At 40.3% G+C, this 19395-nt stretch overlaps 1 protein-coding gene and 1 long non-coding RNA gene across 10 annotated transcripts in view; both read left to right on the top strand.

Moving 5' to 3' along the window:
* Nucleotides 1–19395, top strand: part of BABAM2 (BRISC and BRCA1 A complex member 2) — a 226112-nt gene that overhangs the window by 82508 nt on the left and 124209 nt on the right. For all 9 annotated transcript variants that reach the window (XM_020793128.3, XM_020793131.3, XM_020793130.3 and 6 more), the window contains exon 7: nucleotides 17953–18062. In XM_020793128.3, the coding sequence (XP_020648787.1) occupies nucleotides 17953–18062 (110 nt within the window). The remainder of the gene's footprint in view (nucleotides 1–17952; nucleotides 18063–19395) is intronic.
* LOC144585821 (uncharacterized) lies at nucleotides 15499–17555 on the top strand. Its single transcript, XR_013540386.1, has 2 exons — nucleotides 15499–15923; nucleotides 17290–17555. It is a non-coding gene; the product is annotated as an uncharacterized LOC144585821 (long non-coding RNA).

Raw genomic sequence — 19395 nt, 5'->3', positions numbered from 1 at the left:
ACTCCAACTCTAACTCTCTCTGTCTAACTGACTCACTGATCCCGCCCCTCCAGTCCTCTCATAGGCTCATGCAAATGAGGTTCCGCTATATAGACAGGAGTGACATAAGGCAATCGTCACAGTGACGTTGAAAGGTCTGCCTTGGATTCGTATTGAAATCATTTTATCTTTTTTGAGATTGTATCCCATTACAGCTTTTCCCACTCTTTTGTTGACTATCAGGTCTACTCCATTCCTTCTGCAGGATTCTTGCCCACAATAGTAGATATGATAATCATCTGAATTGAATTTGCCCATTCCCATCCATTTTAGTTCAGTGACACTCAGGATGTCAATGTTTCTTCTTGCCATCTCCTGTTTGACCACATCCAGCTTATCGGCGTTCATAGATCTTACATTCCAGGTTCCTTATGCTGTATTTTGCTTTGCAGCATCGGACTTTCTTTTCACTTCCAGGCTCGTCCACAACTGAGCATCCTTTTGGCTTTGGCCCAACCATTTCATTAGCTCTGGAGCTACTTGTACTTGTTCTCAACTCTTCCTCAGTAGCATGTTGTACGCCTTACGACCTGAGTGGTTCATCTTCCAGCGTTATTTCTTTTAACCTTTTGTTTCTGTCCATGGAGCTTTCTTGGCAAAGATACTAGAGTGGCTTGCCAATTCTTGCTCCAGGTGGATCGCGTTTTGTCAGAACTCTCCACTATGGACTGTCCGTCTTGGGTGTCCCTGCATGGCATAGCCCATAGCTTCTCTGAATTACTCAAGCAGCAATCCGTGAAGGGGAGGAAATACGATTCTGTTGTTTAGTCACTAAGTCATGTCCGACTCTTCATGACCCCTTGGACCAGAGCACTGCCTCCTGGAGTTTGGTCAAATTCATGTTGGTTGCTTCGGTGACACTCACCAATCATTTTGTCCTCTGTCATCCCCTTCTCTTCTTGCCTTCACATTTTCCCAACATCAGAAATATGATAGTAATTTTCAAATTCTTGGAAGATAGTCATACAGAAAAGAAGGACCTGTTCTCCATGATCCTAAAGTGTAGGACATGCAACAGTGGGCTCAAGTTACAGGAAACCAGATTTAGGCTGAATATCAGGAAAGAAAATTCCTAACTGTAACAGAAGTATGACAGTGGAACCAATTACCTTGGGAGATGGTGAGGGCGCCAACGCTATAGGCATTCAAGAGAAAATTGGGCAGCCATCTGTCAGATCTACTTTGATTTGTCTTTCTGCACTGAGCAGGGGGTTGGACTCGATGACCTTATATAGCCTTTTTCCTTTGATTCTGTGCAACTATGTAACTGTTGTTCTCTGCCTAGTGATGAATGCAAAGCAAGATGGAGAGCCCATGGGATAATTTTTGAAGTGTCAGATTAAGTAGTTTAAATTGAAATGAAACGCATTTTGGTGTAGGATGCACACTTTAAAAAATAGAAAAAAATATTTTTGCCAAAACTGAATCTTGATATAGTAAAGATCATCATGAGTGCCATTGAAAGGTGTTTGAAACCAGGAGAGTATGCATGAAAAGGATACTGCTTGTGTCATTCTTAGGTTTAAATGTTATTACTAACTAATAGTATTTGTTACTTCTGCTTCACAAGATCAAACCCTATGTTAAAGGATTCTTTAGATTCCTTAGTGAAGTGCCAGTTTGCATCTTTTCACATTTAGATTACAGGCTCCTCAGGCAAGTGTTGTTTTCCTTTGTCTTGAATAGCTGAAGTGCCCTGTCACTACTGAGAAAATAGTAATGCTCCAGGGCTTATTTGAATCTTTTTGGTGTAGATAGAGCATATAAAATGACTTGTCATGTAGCTAGTATGTACGTACATTAGCTTGTCATGTAGATAATACATTCTGTGTTTTACCTACTGGCTATAAGTGAGTATCTAATTGTATTGGTAATCTTTATTACTGCAGTACTGTCATAATGCACAAGCACAAATATTGATTGCAAAGTATCTGCCCACATGAATGTCTGTTTTTTGGCTTCCTAGATTTGTTTTTGATACAAAATAAGGCCCCTACTCGAACAAAACAAACTTGTATACATGATGATTCAAAGACAATTAGAGAATTAGAATAAAGGACAAACTTCTGAAGATGAAAGGGACAGGAGAGGTGCCAGGGCTCAAATTAGATTGCATCAGTCATAATGTATTCACATTGCTGAGACATTACATATGGTTCATGAGTGAGAATTGGAAGGGTCTTACCCAAGTATTCACACAGTAGTGCTGCTTATAGGCATGGAAATATATTTCAACTACACTCCAGTTGGTTTTGAAATTATATTCTCTGACAATCCACAATTAGTTATAATTTAATGTGTCAATCTTTCAGATACTTTTAAAATACTAGTTTACCATAATTTGATGGAGCTACATTCATTTCGAACAATACTTTTTAATTCTATTTAGTCAGAAAATGCTTGTTTTCATGGTTCTTCTAACAAAAATTGTACGCCATTGCGTTCCCCTAAAATACAGGAGTGGGGTGGAAGACGTTTTCCAAATCAAAAACCGGCCTTAGATTATCGGGGGTGGGGTGGGGTGGAATGACAGTGCAATTAAGCAATCTGGGAAACAAAACTGGGCATAGATCCCAAACAGAGTCCAGCTGCATTCATAGGTCTGATCCAGAACCCAGCTATGGCGGAACGTGTCGATCACTCTGCTAACCTCACTGCCTCCCCGGCATCGCGCTGTGTAGCCCATGCGTGCTTTGCTGCCCCTTCCTCCTCCTCCACAATGGCACAACCCCAATCAGTCCCACCTGCACAACTTGGGATGGGGGGGCAGTTCATGTGCGGGGGTTGGAAAGGAGGGAGGCAAACTGGCTTGCACATTTTTAAAACAGCGCCCATCGCCGTCCAAGCCAGCGAGAAGGAAGCAAATAGTTTTGCAAACACCTTCTATGGGGCTTCTGTGGCTCCAGGCCCACAGCCACTAAACCCTGGACCCTGCCCCATTTTGCAAAGAGGTCAAACCTTTCCCTCCCCCCTCCCGCAAAAGGAATAAGTGAGGTGCGTGCGTGCATGGGGGGGGCAGCCCTAGCCATCCTCCGCAGCCCCGCTCCAAGTGCGCTTACCGGGAGATGCGATCTCAGACAGCAGAGGCTGCCAGCTTTGACTCTGGTGGCTTTATGGAGCCGGGAGGGGGTCCACCTATTGATGGGGATGGCGCAATGCAGCCACGCAGCTCCCCTCCTGCTCCTTCCTTCCTTCCCTCTCCCCCCCCCCCTCTGATGTGCCCCAGCCGCATTCCAGCTGCAAGTGCCGGCAGTGTAACTTGAAACTTTGGAATTTCTTTAAAAATAAAAAATTGCCCTGGGCTGCATTACGAGCCGACATGGGCCGCATGATAAGCCTGGTATAGAGCTTCTCCATCTTTGGCTGCATAGAAGATAATCAATCTGATTTGGGTATTCCCCATCTGGTGATGTCCAGATAAGATGTGTAGAGTTGCCTCTTGTGTTGTTGGAAAAGAGTGTTTGTGATGACCAGCTTGTTCTCTTGATGAAACTCTATTAGTCTTTGCCCTGCTTTGTTTTGAACTCCAAGGCCAAACTTTCCTGTTGTTCCTTTTATATCTTGACTCCCTACTTTAGCATTCCAATTCTCTATAATGACAAGAACATCTTTCTTTGGTCTCAGTTCTAGAAGGTGTTGTAAGTCTTCATAGAATTGGTCAATTTCAGCCTCTTCAGCATCGGTGGTTAGTTCATAAACTTGGATTACTGTGATTGCGATGTTCCACCCAGTGTTCCCTGTTTGTTTTCCCCAAACCAAGGTTCACTCTGGTGACATTTTCTCTTTCATTCGTTGCCACCAGTGGATATCTCGTATCCACACTTGCACAATACTTGAATCAGACACTTGCTGCCAACATAATTTGTTTATTTAGATTGAATTTTAATTACACTTTTAAATCACTGTATAGAATCAATCAATAAAACTTATATTTGGTTACACGTTCAATTCATCATTTGTTTTATTGATTTATTCACTTTAATCAACTTAATAAGATCAGATCTCTTTAGTTCTCTGACTATCTATCTTATCTTGACTATTCAATTTCTCTCCACTCTCTCATTCTCTCTTTAATCTTCTCCCTTCCTAACTCCAACTCTAACTCTCTCTGTCTAACTGACTCACTGATCCCGCCCCTCCAGTCCTCTCATAGGCTCATGCAAATGAGGTTCCGCTATATAGACAGGAGTGACATAAGGCAATCGTCACAGTGACGTTGAAAGGTCTGCCTTGGATTCGTATTGAAATCATTTTATCTTTTTTGAGATTGTATCCCATTACAGCTTTTCCCACTCTTTTGTTGACTATCAGGTCTACTCCATTCCTTCTGCAGGATTCTTGCCCACAATAGTAGATATGATAATCATCTGAATTGAATTTGCCCATTCCCATCCATTTTAGTTCAGTGACACTCAGGATGTCAATGTTTCTTCTTGCCATCTCCTGTTTGACCACATCCAGCTTATCGGCGTTCATAGATCTTACATTCCAGGTTCCTTATGCTGTATTTTGCTTTGCAGCATCGGACTTTCTTTTCACTTCCAGGCTCGTCCACAACTGAGCATCCTTTTGGCTTTGGCCCAACCATTTCATTAGCTCTGGAGCTACTTGTACTTGTTCTCAACTCTTCCTCAGTAGCATGTTGTACGCCTTACGACCTGAGTGGTTCATCTTCCAGCGTTATTTCTTTTAACCTTTTGTTTCTGTCCATGGAGCTTTCTTGGCAAAGATACTAGAGTGGCTTGCCAATTCTTGCTCCAGGTGGATCGCGTTTTGTCAGAACTCTCCACTATGGACTGTCCGTCTTGGGTGTCCCTGCATGGCATAGCCCATAGCTTCTCTGAATTACTCAAGCAGCAATCCGTGAAGGGGAGGAAATACGATTCTGTTGTTTAGTCACTAAGTCATGTCCGACTCTTCATGACCCCTTGGACCAGAGCACTGCCTCCTGGAGTTTGGTCAAATTCATGTTGGTTGCTTCGGTGACACTCACCAATCATTTTGTCCTCTGTCATCCCCTTCTCTTCTTGCCTTCACATTTTCCCAACATCAGAAATATGATAGTAATTTTCAAATTCTTGGAAGATAGTCATACAGAAAAGAAGGACCTGTTCTCCATGATCCTAAAGTGTAGGACATGCAACAGTGGGCTCAAGTTACAGGAAACCAGATTTAGGCTGAATATCAGGAAAGAAAATTCCTAACTGTAACAGAAGTATGACAGTGGAACCAATTACCTTGGGAGATGGTGAGGGCGCCAACGCTATAGGCATTCAAGAGAAAATTGGGCAGCCATCTGTCAGATCTACTTTGATTTGTCTTTCTGCACTGAGCAGGGGGTTGGACTCGATGACCTTATATAGCCTTTTTCCTTTGATTCTGTGCAACTATGTAACTGTTGTTCTCTGCCTAGTGATGAATGCAAAGCAAGATGGAGAGCCCATGGGATAATTTTTGAAGTGTCAGATTAAGTAGTTTAAATTGAAATGAAACGCATTTTGGTGTAGGATGCACACTTTAAAAAATAGAAAAAAATATTTTTGCCAAAACTGAATCTTGATATAGTAAAGATCATCATGAGTGCCATTGAAAGGTGTTTGAAACCAGGAGAGTATGCATGAAAAGGATACTGCTTGTGTCATTCTTAGGTTTAAATGTTATTACTAACTAATAGTATTTGTTACTTCTGCTTCACAAGATCAAACCCTATGTTAAAGGATTCTTTAGATTCCTTAGTGAAGTGCCAGTTTGCATCTTTTCACATTTAGATTACAGGCTCCTCAGGCAAGTGTTGTTTTCCTTTGTCTTGAATAGCTGAAGTGCCCTGTCACTACTGAGAAAATAGTAATGCTCCAGGGCTTATTTGAATCTTTTTGGTGTAGATAGAGCATATAAAATGACTTGTCATGTAGCTAGTATGTACGTACATTAGCTTGTCATGTAGATAATACATTCTGTGTTTTACCTACTGGCTATAAGTGAGTATCTAATTGTATTGGTAATCTTTATTACTGCAGTACTGTCATAATGCACAAGCACAAATATTGATTGCAAAGTATCTGCCCACATGAATGTCTGTTTTTTGGCTTCCTAGATTTGTTTTTGATACAAAATAAGGCCCCTACTCGAACAAAACAAACTTGTATACATGATGATTCAAAGACAATTAGAGAATTAGAATAAAGGACAAACTTCTGAAGATGAAAGGGACAGGAGAGGTGCCAGGGCTCAAATTAGATTGCATCAGTCATAATGTATTCACATTGCTGAGACATTACATATGGTTCATGAGTGAGAATTGGAAGGGTCTTACCCAAGTATTCACACAGTAGTGCTGCTTATAGGCATGGAAATATATTTCAACTACACTCCAGTTGGTTTTGAAATTATATTCTCTGACAATCCACAATTAGTTATAATTTAATGTGTCAATCTTTCAGATACTTTTAAAATACTAGTTTACCATAATTTGATGGAGCTACATTCATTTCGAACAATACTTTTTAATTCTATTTAGTCAGAAAATGCTTGTTTTCATGGTTCTTCTAACAAAAATTGTATATCTTTAGAATGATAACTCTTGTCCTCAAGACTCAAGTAAAGCATGCAGTGTATTAATGTGGAACAGCAATAACGGGCAGGAAGGTCTCCTGCTGTACAAGATTCTTGTGGAACTTCATTTCTGTAGGCCTTGCATAAAAGACCTTTCCAGTGGATTGTGCCTAATTTGTACTGTATGGAGACTTCCTAATTCTGGAAGCTAACAGTCCAGACTAAAATGATATGGAGCAGATAGTCATTTTTGATACTGGGAATTTATATCCTGTGATAGTTAAATTGTCTACAAAGTGTTGTGAAGGACATAAAAATGTTGACATGAAAAATGGAATCCTTCAAAATGAGTTAGAATAGTTTCATGCCATATTGATGATGTGACAGAATTCTTTATCATTCTCTTGATCCCTAGCACAAAGCTGCTGCTGTTCTCCAGAAAATAGATGTAAATGGACATTGTAGTACAGTCAGCTAACGTAGATCTTCCTTCCTGGCTATAACTACTCTAATGCAGAGTTAGTACCAGATCCCTGGACAGAATGATCAAGATCAAAAATACATGCTACTGCTTCATTCACTATAAAATGTATCAGATTTCAAATATGGCAAACACATATGTCTCTTAATATGCCTCTGTTACCATCTCTACACAAGAATTGGAGATTGTTCATGATTTCGTGTACCTTGGCTCAATGATCTCTGACTCTCTAGATGTCAAGCTGGTTAAACGCATTGGTAAAGCAGCTACCATATTCTCTAGATTCACTAGTATGGCTTAACAAAAAGCTGACGGCATATACCAAGATCCAGGTGTATAGAGCCTGTGACCTGAGTACATTCCTGTACTGCAGTGAGTCTTGGAGCCTTTGTGCATGGCAGGAGATGAAGTTGAACATGTTCCATGTGCGTTGTCTCCGACGCATTTTTGGCATCACCTGGCAAGACATTTCAAATAGTGTAGTCCTGGAACGATCCGGAATTGTTAGCATGTATACATTACTGAAACAGCAATGTCTACGTTGGCTCGGGCATGTCATGAGAATGGCTGACGGTCGGATTCCAAAAGATCTCTGTATGGAGAATTAGTGCAGGGAAATCGCCCCAGAGGGAGACCACAGCTGTGATACAAGGATATCTGCAAGCAGGATCTGAAGGCCTTAGGAATGGAAACCTTGACATCTGAGCATTCAGCCTGGAGGCAGGTGATGCAGCATGCCCTCTCCCAATTTGAAGAGACACTTGTCCAGCAGGCCAAGGCAAAGAGGCAATCCCGAAAAAAGCAAAATCAGGGAGATGGACATGGGACAGATTGTATTTGTCTTCAGTGTGGAAGGGATTGTCACTCTCAAATTGGCCTTCTCAGCCACACTAGATGCTGTTCCAAAACCTCTGTTAAGAGCCAGTTACCATAGTCACGAGAGACTGAAGGATGCCTACAACAGGGGAGGGTAGCTAAGGGTATCCTAAAGAGTCCTAGAGTTAGTTGGAGCTAACAATGGAGTACCTCAGCCCCAATCTCTAACCATTATGTTCTGGTATGGGAGAAATAAGGTGACAACCTGCTCAGTCTGAACTATAGCCTGACTTTGAGGTGAGATGCTGGAACTTCAGCCCTGTGTCTTATAGTTATTTAAGACAGAAAGAGAAGTCCAACCAAAAAACATACAGGGCCCTGAAAGGACCCTGTAAGACAATTTGTTTCTTTTTCTTCTTTATGTGCCTGTCCCATTCCACAGAGCAGAATAGAATCATAGAATAGTGAAGTTGGAAGGAGCCTATAAGGCCATCAAGTCCAACTCCCTTCTCAATGCAGGAATACAAATCAAAGGATATCTGCCAGGTGGTTGTCTAAGTTTCTCTTGAGTGCCTCCAGTATTGGAGCACTTACCATCTCTCTTATTGTTCTAACAGTTAGGTAGTTTTTCCTGACATTCAATCAAAATCTGGATTCCTGTAACTTGAGCTCATTGTTGTCTTGCACTCTGGAATGATTGAAAAGAGATCGTACCCCTCCTCTGTTTGACATCCTTTCAAATATTTGAAAAGTGGTGTCATATCACACCTTTGTCTTCTTTTCTCAAGGTTAAACATGCCCAGTTCTTTCAATCTTTCCTCAGAGGGCTTGGTTTCAGGCCTTGATCATTCTTGTTGCCCTCCTCTGAACTTGTTCCAATTTGTCAGTACTGGGCACCATACTCAAGGTGAGGCCTAACCAGTACTGAATAGAGGGGAATCAGCACCTTGCTGGATTTGGAAACTATACCTCTGTTAATGCAGCCTAAAATAGCATTTGACTTTTTTGTAGCCACATCTCACTGTTGACTCATATTCAGCTTGTGATCTACGACAATTCCAAGATGCTTCTCTCTTGCAGTATCACTGAGCCAGGTATCTCCCATCTTGTAACTGCATTTGGTTTCTGTTTCCGATGTGCAGTACTTTGCATTTATCCCTGTTGAATTTCATTCTGTTGTTTTCAGCCCAGTGTTCCAACCTATCCAGATCATTTTAAATTTTGTTTCTCTCTCCCAGGGTATTAGCTAGTGCACCCAATTTTGTGTCGTCTGCAGATTTGACAAGCATTCCCTGTACTCCCTCATCCAAGTCATTTATAAAAAAACTGAAGAGCACCAGACCCAGGACTGAGCCTTGGAGTACCCCACTTGTTACCTCCTCCTAGTTGGAGAAGGAGCCATTAATCACCCTCTAAGATTCTCTATCAAATTATGTGTCCACCTGACACTTGATCTATCCAGCCCACACCTAGTTAGCAGTAGCTCATGGGGCGCTTTGTCAAAAGCTTTGCTGAAGTCAAGATATACTATGTCTACAGCATTTCCTCTGTCTGTCAGGGAGGTTACCTGATCAAAAAAATGAGATCAGATTAGTCTGGCAGAACAAATCTGTGTTGGTTTCTATTTATTACTGCATTGTTTTCAAGGTGCTTGCATAGTGACTGTTCTATAATTTGTTCCAGAATTTTCTGTGGGATTGATGTCAGGCTGACTGGCCTGTAGTCCTAAGTTCCCCTTTTTTTGCCTTTTTTGAAGATAGGGACAACATTAGCCCTCCTCTAATCATTTGGCACCTCACTCATTTCCCATTATTTCAAGAAAATAATGGACAGCGGTTCTGAGAATTCTTCGTCCAGTTTCTTCAGTACTCTTGGATGTAGTTCTTCTGGCCTTTAAGATTTGAACTCGTTCAAGGTGGTATGGTATTCCTTGCCTATTTTTTTATCAGTCTCCAGCTGTAATCCTGTCCCCTCCACTTGCACTTCACATTTGTCTGAAGGTTCATAGTCTGTCCAGTGGGAAAATACTGAACTAAAACAGGAATTGAGCACCCCTGCCTTTTCTTTGTCCTCTGTTATCATTTTTCTATTTCCATTGAGTAGCTGTGCTACTATTTCTTTTCTTTTTTCTTTTTTCTTTGTCTATTGCTTCACGCATACCTGAATAATTTTTTTATGGTTTTTAATGTATCTAGCTAATTTTAGCTCATTTTCAGCTTTTGTTCTCCTTGCTACTTATCTGTACTCTTCCTTGGGGACTTGGCCTTCTTTTCACTTCCTATACATTTGTTTTGCTTTGTTTTCAGGTCCTCCCTGAGCTTTTTGTGAAGCCATGCTGGCCTTTATTTGTTATTTTTTATTTTTTGCTGCTTCCCACTTTTTTCCTTGTTGGAATTGTTTGTAGTGTTTTTAGAATATCTTTTTAAAGAAACTCCTTCTTGAACTCTTTTTCTTATTAGGATCTCCTGCTATGAGACCTTACTCATCCTTGTTGTGATATTAAAATTGGCTTTTTTAAAATCCAGCATATGTGTGTGGCTACACTTTGCTTTGATTTCCTTTGTATAGAATGGTATAGAATGTGAACTTGTCTCTGTCCAATTTCCTTACTGTATTATAGTCTTTCTCAGATTTTACAACAGGACATGTGGAGGGTAGAATGCGTAATAGGGATGCACGTAAGCCACATCTCACATATCCTGGGCTCATGTGTAAGATAGTAAGTAAATAGTCCTTTGAATGTTCAGTGTGAAGGTCTGAAGAAGCATCTGAATGTGCTTACAGTTGTCCTGTAATCAGTTTCCCCAGTTGTTTAAAAGTCTTTGGCCTAAAGGCTAAGGAAGAAAGATTTTTAAAACTACCCATTCCAAGGAACAGATTCCTGAAGATTCAAGAAAATATGCAGAATAATTGATGTAGAAAAACTGAAATGAGAAAATCAGAAGAAAACCTCCTGACGTTAACAGAATCATAGAATACTAAATTGCTTTGGAAGCCATATGGTCCACATTTCTGATCAGTGGAAGTTTTGCAGTGTAATATGCAGCTATGGCATTCCTGAGAGATAGACATCCAGTTACTGCTTAGATATCGCCAACAAAATATCTGCTGTCAAATAGTTTTACTGTTTTGGTTAAACTTTAGGAGAACTTCCTAAATGCTTACCTACAGTTTCCACCAAGAGGCATGACTCTTGCTTTCTGAAGCAAGAGAAGACAAATCTGAGTGACAACCTTGAGATATTAAAGTTAGCTATCATTTTTCTCCTTCATCTTCATTTCTGCAGAATACACATACCCATTTTTAAACTGTTCTTCATAGCATTTTTGTTCTAGAGCTACTTCCAGCCTAGACATGACTTTCCATATATATTCCATTTTACTGGTGTCTATCCTAACATATTCTGGATCCATTTATCAGTAGTAGTGTCCTCCACCACCACCACCACCTTTTTTTTTTAAGTCACAAATGTTGTCTCTCTGGGATGGGACTTGGAGACTCAGGTCCTTCCTGGAGGAGAGAATTCAGAAAGTAGTACTGGGGGACTCCTGATTGGAACCTGGCCACTGCCCTGTGGGATCCCTCATGGTTCTTTTTTTTTTTTAAACCTATGTTATTTAACATCTAAATGAAACTGCTGGGAAGAGGTTGTCCAGAGTTACAGGGTTTGGTGTCCCCAATATATAGATGATACCCAACTCTGCCTTTCCTTGCCATCTAAAGCAAGGAAGCTGTTTCAGCTCTATATCAGTGTCTGATGTCAGTAATGGACTGGATGAGGCTGAATAAACGGAAGCTTAATCCTAAGAAGACAGAGGTGATCCTGATCAGTCGAAAGGCAGATCAAGGAACAGGGTTAGAGTCCATGCTGTGTGGAGTTACACTCTAAAAACCCAGGTGTACAGCTTGAGGGTGCTCCCAGATTCACTTCTGAGTCTGGATGCCCATGTTTAAGTGGTGGCCAGGAGTGCATTTGCATAATTAAAACTAGTGCACTAGCTGCACCTGTTCCTGGAGATGTTTGATCTGCCCACAGTGACACATGCCTTAGTCACGTGCCAGCTAGGCTACTGTTATGTTCTCTATGCAGGGCTACCTCTGGAAGGAGACTTTAACGGGTACAAAACACAGCAGCCAGATTGTTAACTGAGGCTAATTACAGGAAACATTCTGTTCCAGCATGCTGCATCCAGCTTTCTTTTCTTCACTCCCCAAAACAATTGGTACTGTTGAAAATAATTTTGACCGTTTTTTTTTGCATCTAGTTGTACAACGCTAAATAACTTCAGTTGATCATTTTTTGCATACTCTTTAAAATATTAAGATGGTAATATTAGAAGTGAAAAGTGAATAACAGAAGTTGGTAATAAATTTATTTTTCTAAAACAATGAGGAATAAGATAGCAAGGAGAACTTCTAATTTATAATGTAAAATCATTATTTTTAGGATCTTTTAGTATTTTTAGATTCAAACAATTGCAGAATGAGAAAGCAGTATTGATTACTGTCCATTAAAACATGTCTATAAATATTAATAATGAGGAAAGACAGGGAGAAGAACAGTGATGCCCTCAAATGAAGAAGAATTTATGAGGTTTGTGCAAATTGCTGAACTTTGAACAGCGTACATCTTATGTGGATATTGTAGTTGGAAATAATTATGGCTACTTAAGCAATGTAAACATTGCATTTTGAAGAATTGGTATACCTACTTGAATTTATACCTGTTTCTAGACTTCTTATTTTTTTAAGAGAATAGCCATTCTATGCAAATTGATTGTACTCCAGACACAAGTGGAAATGAATTATAGCAATTGCAATAGTGTAGAGCAGATCTTTTGTTTGGATTGGCTGTTAAACCTCTGACTCATAATAAATCTTCAGTTCCAGTAAATTTCCAGTTTTTAGTTACAGTAGGTAGTAGTATTCAGGAAAACAGTCTGTTTACATTTCGTGCTTAGAATATGTTTGGCAATTAATTCTTGCCAGGAATTTTTTAAAAAAAATGAAAGAAGAAAAATATGACTCTATTGTTCAGCTGATGAAATAAGTGAATTGTGAAAGATACACTGAATTTGTGTCACCAAAAGAAATAAGCATTAGCAGATTATTTAAATGATGCAAATGAATACAGTACAGGTCTAATTTGGGGTAGTTTTTGTACATAACTTAGCTAACAACTTTTATTTTATGTTTTCAAAAAGAAATGTATACCCTACTGTTCTAGTTTGACATTAGTGCCTACCTAAAATTAAAAAAATAAAACCACTTAACAAATTGTGCAAGAGGCTTACTGTGAATGAAGTGATTTGGATTTAAAAGATCAATATTCTAAGTACCCTTACCCCTCATCTTCATTCAGTCGTGTTCGACTCTTCATGACCCCATGGACCAGAGCACGCCAGACTCTCCTATCCTCCACTGACTCCCGGAGTTGTGTCAAATTCATGTTAGTTGCTTCGATGGCACTGTCCAACCATCTCATCCTTTGTCGTCCCCTTCTCCTCTTGCCTTCACACTTTCCTAAAATCAGCGTCTTTTCCAGGGAGTCTTCTCTTCTCATGAGATGGCCAAAGTATTGGAGCCTCAGCTTCAGGATCTGTCCTTCCAGTGAGCACTCAGGGTTGATTTCCTTTAGAATTGATAACTTTGTTCTCCTTGCAGTCCAGGTGACTCTCAAGAGCCTCCTCTAGCACCACAATTCAAAAGCATCAATTTTTCAGCAGTCAGCTTTCTTTATGGCCCAGCTCTCACTTCCATACATCACTACAGGAAAAACCATAGATTTGACTATACGGACATTTGTTTGCAAGGTGATGTCTCTACTTTTTAAGATGCTGTCAAGGTTTGTCATCGCTTTTCTCCCAAGAAGCAGGCGTCTTTTAATTTCGGGGCTGCTGTCTCCATCTGCAGTGATCATGGAGCCCAAGAAAGTAAAATCTGTCACTGCCTCCATATCTCCCCCTTCTGTTTGCCAGGAGGTGATGGGACCAGTGGCCATGATCTTTGTTTTTTTTTATGTTCAGCTTCAGACCATTTTTTGTGCTCTCCTCTTTACCCTCATTACAAGGTTCCTTAATTCCTCCTCACTTTCTGCCATCAGAGTGGTATCATGTGCATATCAGAGGTTGTTGATATATCTTCAGGGAATCTTAATTCTAGCTTGGGATTCCTCCAGTCCAGCCTTCCGCATGATGTATTCTGCATATAAGTTAAATAAGCTGGGGGACAATATACAGCCTTGTTGTACCCCTTTCCCAATTTTGAACCAATCAGTTGTTCCATATCCAGTTCTAACTGTTGCTTCCTGTCCCACGTATAGGTTTCTCAGGAGATAGATAAGGTGGTGAGGCACTCCAATTTCTTTAAGGACTTGCCATAGTTTGCTGTGGTCCACAATGTCAAAGGTTTTTGCATAGTCAATGTAGCAGAAGTAGATGTTTTTCTGGAACTCTCTGGCTTTTCTATAATCCAGCACATGTTAGCAATTTGGGCTTTAGTTCCTCTACCCCTTGGGAATCCAGTTTGTACTTCTGGGAGTTCTCGGTCCACATACTGCTGAAGCCTACCTTGGAGGATTTTGAGCATAGCCTTGCTAGCATGTGAAATGAGTGCAATTATACGGTAGTTGGAGCATTCTTTGGCACTGCCCTTCTTTGCGGTTGGGGTGTAGACTGATCTTTTCCAATCCTCTGGCCACTGTTGAATTTTCCAAACTTGCTGGCATATTGAATGTAGCACCTTAACAGCTGGCATATTAAATGTAGCACCCTTACCCCTAGGTACCCTGTTTAAAGGCCTCTGATTTCAAAACTAGATATATACAGGAAATCTGTTACTTTTCTGGAGTAGCCATTCACCAGACAGGCATAAAGGATAAGATACAAGTGGTAGCATTTGTGCACCCCAGAATTGTTTCAGCAGTCCTTAAGGAGGGGAAAATTGAATTTTTCCATAGAACAGTAACAGGATAGCACTGATGGAGTCCCTATTATCAGATCTTCCTCTGAGTTAGTCTGTCCGGATGAACAAGATTGAATAATAATTGTTTTTAGGAAACACATTCGTGTGTTTCTGATGGTCCTCTATAAGCTATGCAGTATTTAATCTTATAGTTGTCAGTTCTTCTACGACTTCAAGAGTGACTCTGTTGAACTACCAGAGACCCCTGCTATTCAGCCTGTATAATATGTTCTTCTATTAGTCATAACTATTTGTGAATTAACACATATAAATTGTTTATGTACTTTTTTGGGGGGGGGGTTCAAAATGGGCTGTGTTGGTCTTAACATTTACTACAGATACTTACCTGTTCAGTTCACCGAATTCGTCATAAAAATGAAGGAGCTGAGTTTTTTTTCTACATCATAGGCACCTTTGGGAGGCAATTTAATCTGTAGCCTTTTCCAAACTCTCATTTAAAGACTGCACAAGGACATCTGTCACCTCAGCACCCATGATTCCAGAATCCTCTGAGGGTCTCCAGATGTTCCTGGACTAAAACTCCCAGAAGCCTTCACCACTAGCTGTTCTGGCCAGGATTTCTGGGAGTTGCAGTATGAAGTACATCTGAGGGCCCAAGGTTAGGAAACACTGCTCTGAGGCTTCAGGAAAACCAACTGAATCCACCAGTCTGTGGGTACAGACCATCCTTTCTTCCCCAACCTTTGGGTTTGTGAGGGTTATGACCTTCTAGAGCAGTGATGGCGAACCTATGGCATGCGTGCCACAGCTGGCACACGGAGCCGTCTCTGTGGGCAGTCAAGCCATAAGTCTCCATTGAAAAATACTTACCTGTTCCCGGGAAGGGAGGGAGAGCCAAGAAGGCAACGGCCGCCACACTACAAACATACACACCTGGACACCAGGCATGGAAACACCAAGCTCCTGCCACCTGTACCTTTAAGGATTGCAGGTGGTGGCAGAGTGGGGAGTGTCCTGGGCAGGTACTGGATGTTTTGCGGCTGGAGGAGTGGTACTCTTCGGGATGGTCATGGTTGGTTTTGTGTTGCAGTTTGGGCACTAGGGCTCAAAGGTTTGCCATCACTGTTCTAGAGCTTAATAAAGAGATGGTCTGGCTATGAAACAGGCAGAATCTTTGGCCCCTCATTAACACCACCAGCAGACTGCTTGGTGCGGAAAGGTTTATGCCTTTTTTCATTATTGTTATGTTATTTGCTCTCAAGTCAGAAATGTATTTACAGTGGTGCCTTGCTTAACGATTGCCTCGTTAAACAACGAAACCGCTTGACAATGAAGTTTTTGCGATTGCAAAATGATGTCTTAATGGGCAAAATTCACTTCCTGACAATCGGTTCCCTGCTTCGGGATTCTTCGTATTACGACGATCAAAACAGCTGATCGTCAGGTTTCAAAATGGCTGCCTGCTGTGTAAAATGGCTCCCCGCTGTGCTTTAGGACGTATTTTTCGCTGCACAGGCATCGGAAAATTGCCGCCCTATGGAGGATCTTCACTGGACGCTGAGGTATTTAGCCCATTGGAACACACTGAGCAGTTTTCAGTGTGTTTCAATGGGCTTTTTTTATTTCGCTTGAAGAGGATTTCGCTCTACAGCAATTTCACTGGAACGGATTATCCTCTTCAAGCGAGGCACCACTGTATCTGTTTATTTGTTTATTTTATATACTTGTATACTCCCCAATTAATGCCAGGCACTCCTCAAAGGAAATGCCAACAGTAATCTAATCTAATTAAATCAATAATAAAATAAGAGATAATCAAAATCTAATCTAATCTATCTAAGATTAAAGATCCAAATCTTAACCAGAGGATGACAAGACAGGCAGCTTAAATGTGTTATGGTTCAAGGGAGGATGCTCCTAAAAGCTTCTGTGAAGAGCCTTGTCTTGGGTATCCTCTTAAAAGCTGAGAAGAAGGTGGCCTGGCGCAGCTCTCCTGAAAATCCATTCTATAAGGATGGTGCCACAATTGAAAAGGCTTGATTTATTGTAGATGTCTTCTTCTTGTCCCCCCTTGGAGTTGCAACCCACATGTTGGTTGTTCAGTTGCCGCACTTGCATCCCTGAAGGGCTGGATTTGATGATCCAAAGGGTTCCTCTAACTCTATGGTTCTAAGATGTGTGCGTGAAAATTGCTTGGATTTTCTTTTTGAAGGGATAGATTTTAGTGGTTTCGGAACTTGTTAGTGTTGAATGAGGCTAGAAATTCATTAGTGTGTGGTTGTTTTAAATTCCTTGATACCCATTATAATTTATAAAAATCAGAGAATTTAATTTCTCAACAGAGGAAGCTGCCTTATCCCGGTTCAAGCCATTGGTGCAGCTTGACTAATACTGTCTGCTGCAGTGGTTCTCTGAGATCTCCTAGCCTTCCTGCCAATTTTTTTTTAAACTAGAGAATGCAACACATAAACTTTTAGTGTTGAATCCGAGAATTTCCTGTGTAAAATGCATTGCCTTGTGTTTTACTCCCTTTACTATTTCATTTAATAAATTACACTTATGAAAATAACTAGAGGCCTGTATTTTAGGAGCAGCGACATAGCTCATAACCCCTTGGACCTTAAAAGCAACACTGGGCAACTACAAACCAGTGCCTCAGCTTTTAAGACTATTTGATGTTCCTGGTGGGAAAGAACAGCTCGGAGCTATGATAGCCAATAAATAAGAAAAAATAAAAAGAAAAGAATAGTTGTAGGACTGCAATTCATGAAGCAAGTTAAAATCCACTGTATTTCCTTGTTTTCTAGTTATCAGGATTTTTAAAGAGTTGACTTGACTTACAAGGGCAGCAGTTTCTGCATAAGAATATTGTGACATGCCCACTAGCAGTTATTTGACATCTGTCATGTTCATGGCAATGACATATAATTTATGTCAGCTACATGCAAATAAAATATGCAGATTAGATCCTGCTAATATTATATTTCTAATGTGACCCTTAGTGCTGTGTAAGTTGTTGCTAGATATTTTTAAAGGAGTCACAAAAACATTTGAATAGGTCTTAAGATTCTCTCCCATGATTGAATTTATGGTTATATCAATCTGATAAATATTTTGTTTCTGTGTTTGTATATGTTTAGGATGCAAATGAAGACCCTGGTGAAGATGTAGCTCTTCTTTCAGTCAGCTTTGAGGATACAGAAGCTACTCAGGTTTTTCCAAAGTTGTATTTGTCTCCACGAATTGAACAGTAAGTTCAGCCCCTCACATGTAGTATTCCTCTTCTCTTAAGATTTTAATTACATGTCACATTGTTTATGTATGAAGTTTGGGATACCATAAAACTGCTTTTGACTTTTAACTGGCAACCTCCTTTGTCATGATTACTGTAAGTGGCTCTGCTGGTGATGTCATGTGATTCCCTTTGCCAGTTTCATATTGTTAAAGTTGAGCCTCCTGTTTTAGTACTTTAAGCAGCCTGTATATGAAACTATATTAATTGACAATAAATAAATTCCATTTATTTTTTTTCTGGCACTTAAGAAGTAGATACACTACAGTTATACCATCTTGGCTATTTTTTGTAACTGCCATTTTTTCCCTAAAGCATGTGGATGTAATCTGCAAATCAAATTATTTTTTTGGTCTGCCAGTGTTTTGTTTTTATTTGTATGTTGTTTTTGGGTTGCTCTTTCTCTTTTTGCACACCACCAAGAGTGACCATTTGGTCAGATGGGTGGTCTAGAAGTTTAAACAATAAATTAAAATAAATAAATTCACAGTGATTCTGTGGAAGAATCTGTCCATTTTAAAGGTTCTGGTTTGATACTTTATTCTTTTCAAGGTACAGAGTAACCCAGCTACTGTTTCCCCTTATCCTTCCTATAGAGCTTGTATTTAGAATGATCATACCCCATTGGTTTTCTTTCTATGCCATTAGCTTTTTATGCACTCTCCTGTTCTAGCTTGGAGGATTCTTGCATTAGCAGAGGAACACCTATAGTTAGTGTTCCTCCCCAAATGTGTCTGTTGTAGGAATATTCTGCTTTAGCTTCTAGATCATTTTGACTGATCCAATACTCCTGGAAAGATGGCTACTCCTTGCACTGATGCAGCCTAGTCTACCTCCTTTTCCTCTGTCTCCACTCTCAGTACTTCCCAGTATCTGAAAGAATAAATAAATGAAGAAGTAATGCCATTCCATAGCATCTGAACAACTTGCCACAGTCAGCACTTCTAGCAACGGCTCCTGAGAGTGGCAGTTGTCATGAAGCAAGATATGCAATATGGCAACTGCCAGCTCATTAGTTCTTCTAGGCTGCATTTCTATTAGACGCTTCATTTTTTCCCTGTATAAAATGCATGTGTTTTTACAAGAGTGTTACCTTACTACAACTTGTGTTTCATCTGTAGATGGTAAGTATTCTGGCTCAAAGATATGAATCAAACTCTACCCCTATTCATATATATGGAGGAGTCATGTTGACTACATAGTTTTGTGAAGATCTTGGGTGATAAAATGCCACATTAGGTACTTTCTTATCTTTCCCCTTCTGTGTTTGTTTTTGGTGTTGCCCATACTG

The sequence above is a fragment of the Pogona vitticeps genome, chromosome 1, assembly GCF_051106095.1.
Source record: "Pogona vitticeps strain Pit_001003342236 chromosome 1, PviZW2.1, whole genome shotgun sequence".
Taxonomy (NCBI): Eukaryota; Metazoa; Chordata; class Lepidosauria; order Squamata; family Agamidae; genus Pogona; species Pogona vitticeps.
The sequence above is the reverse complement of the archived record's forward strand: the minus strand, read 5'-3'. Positions and strand labels throughout refer to the sequence as shown.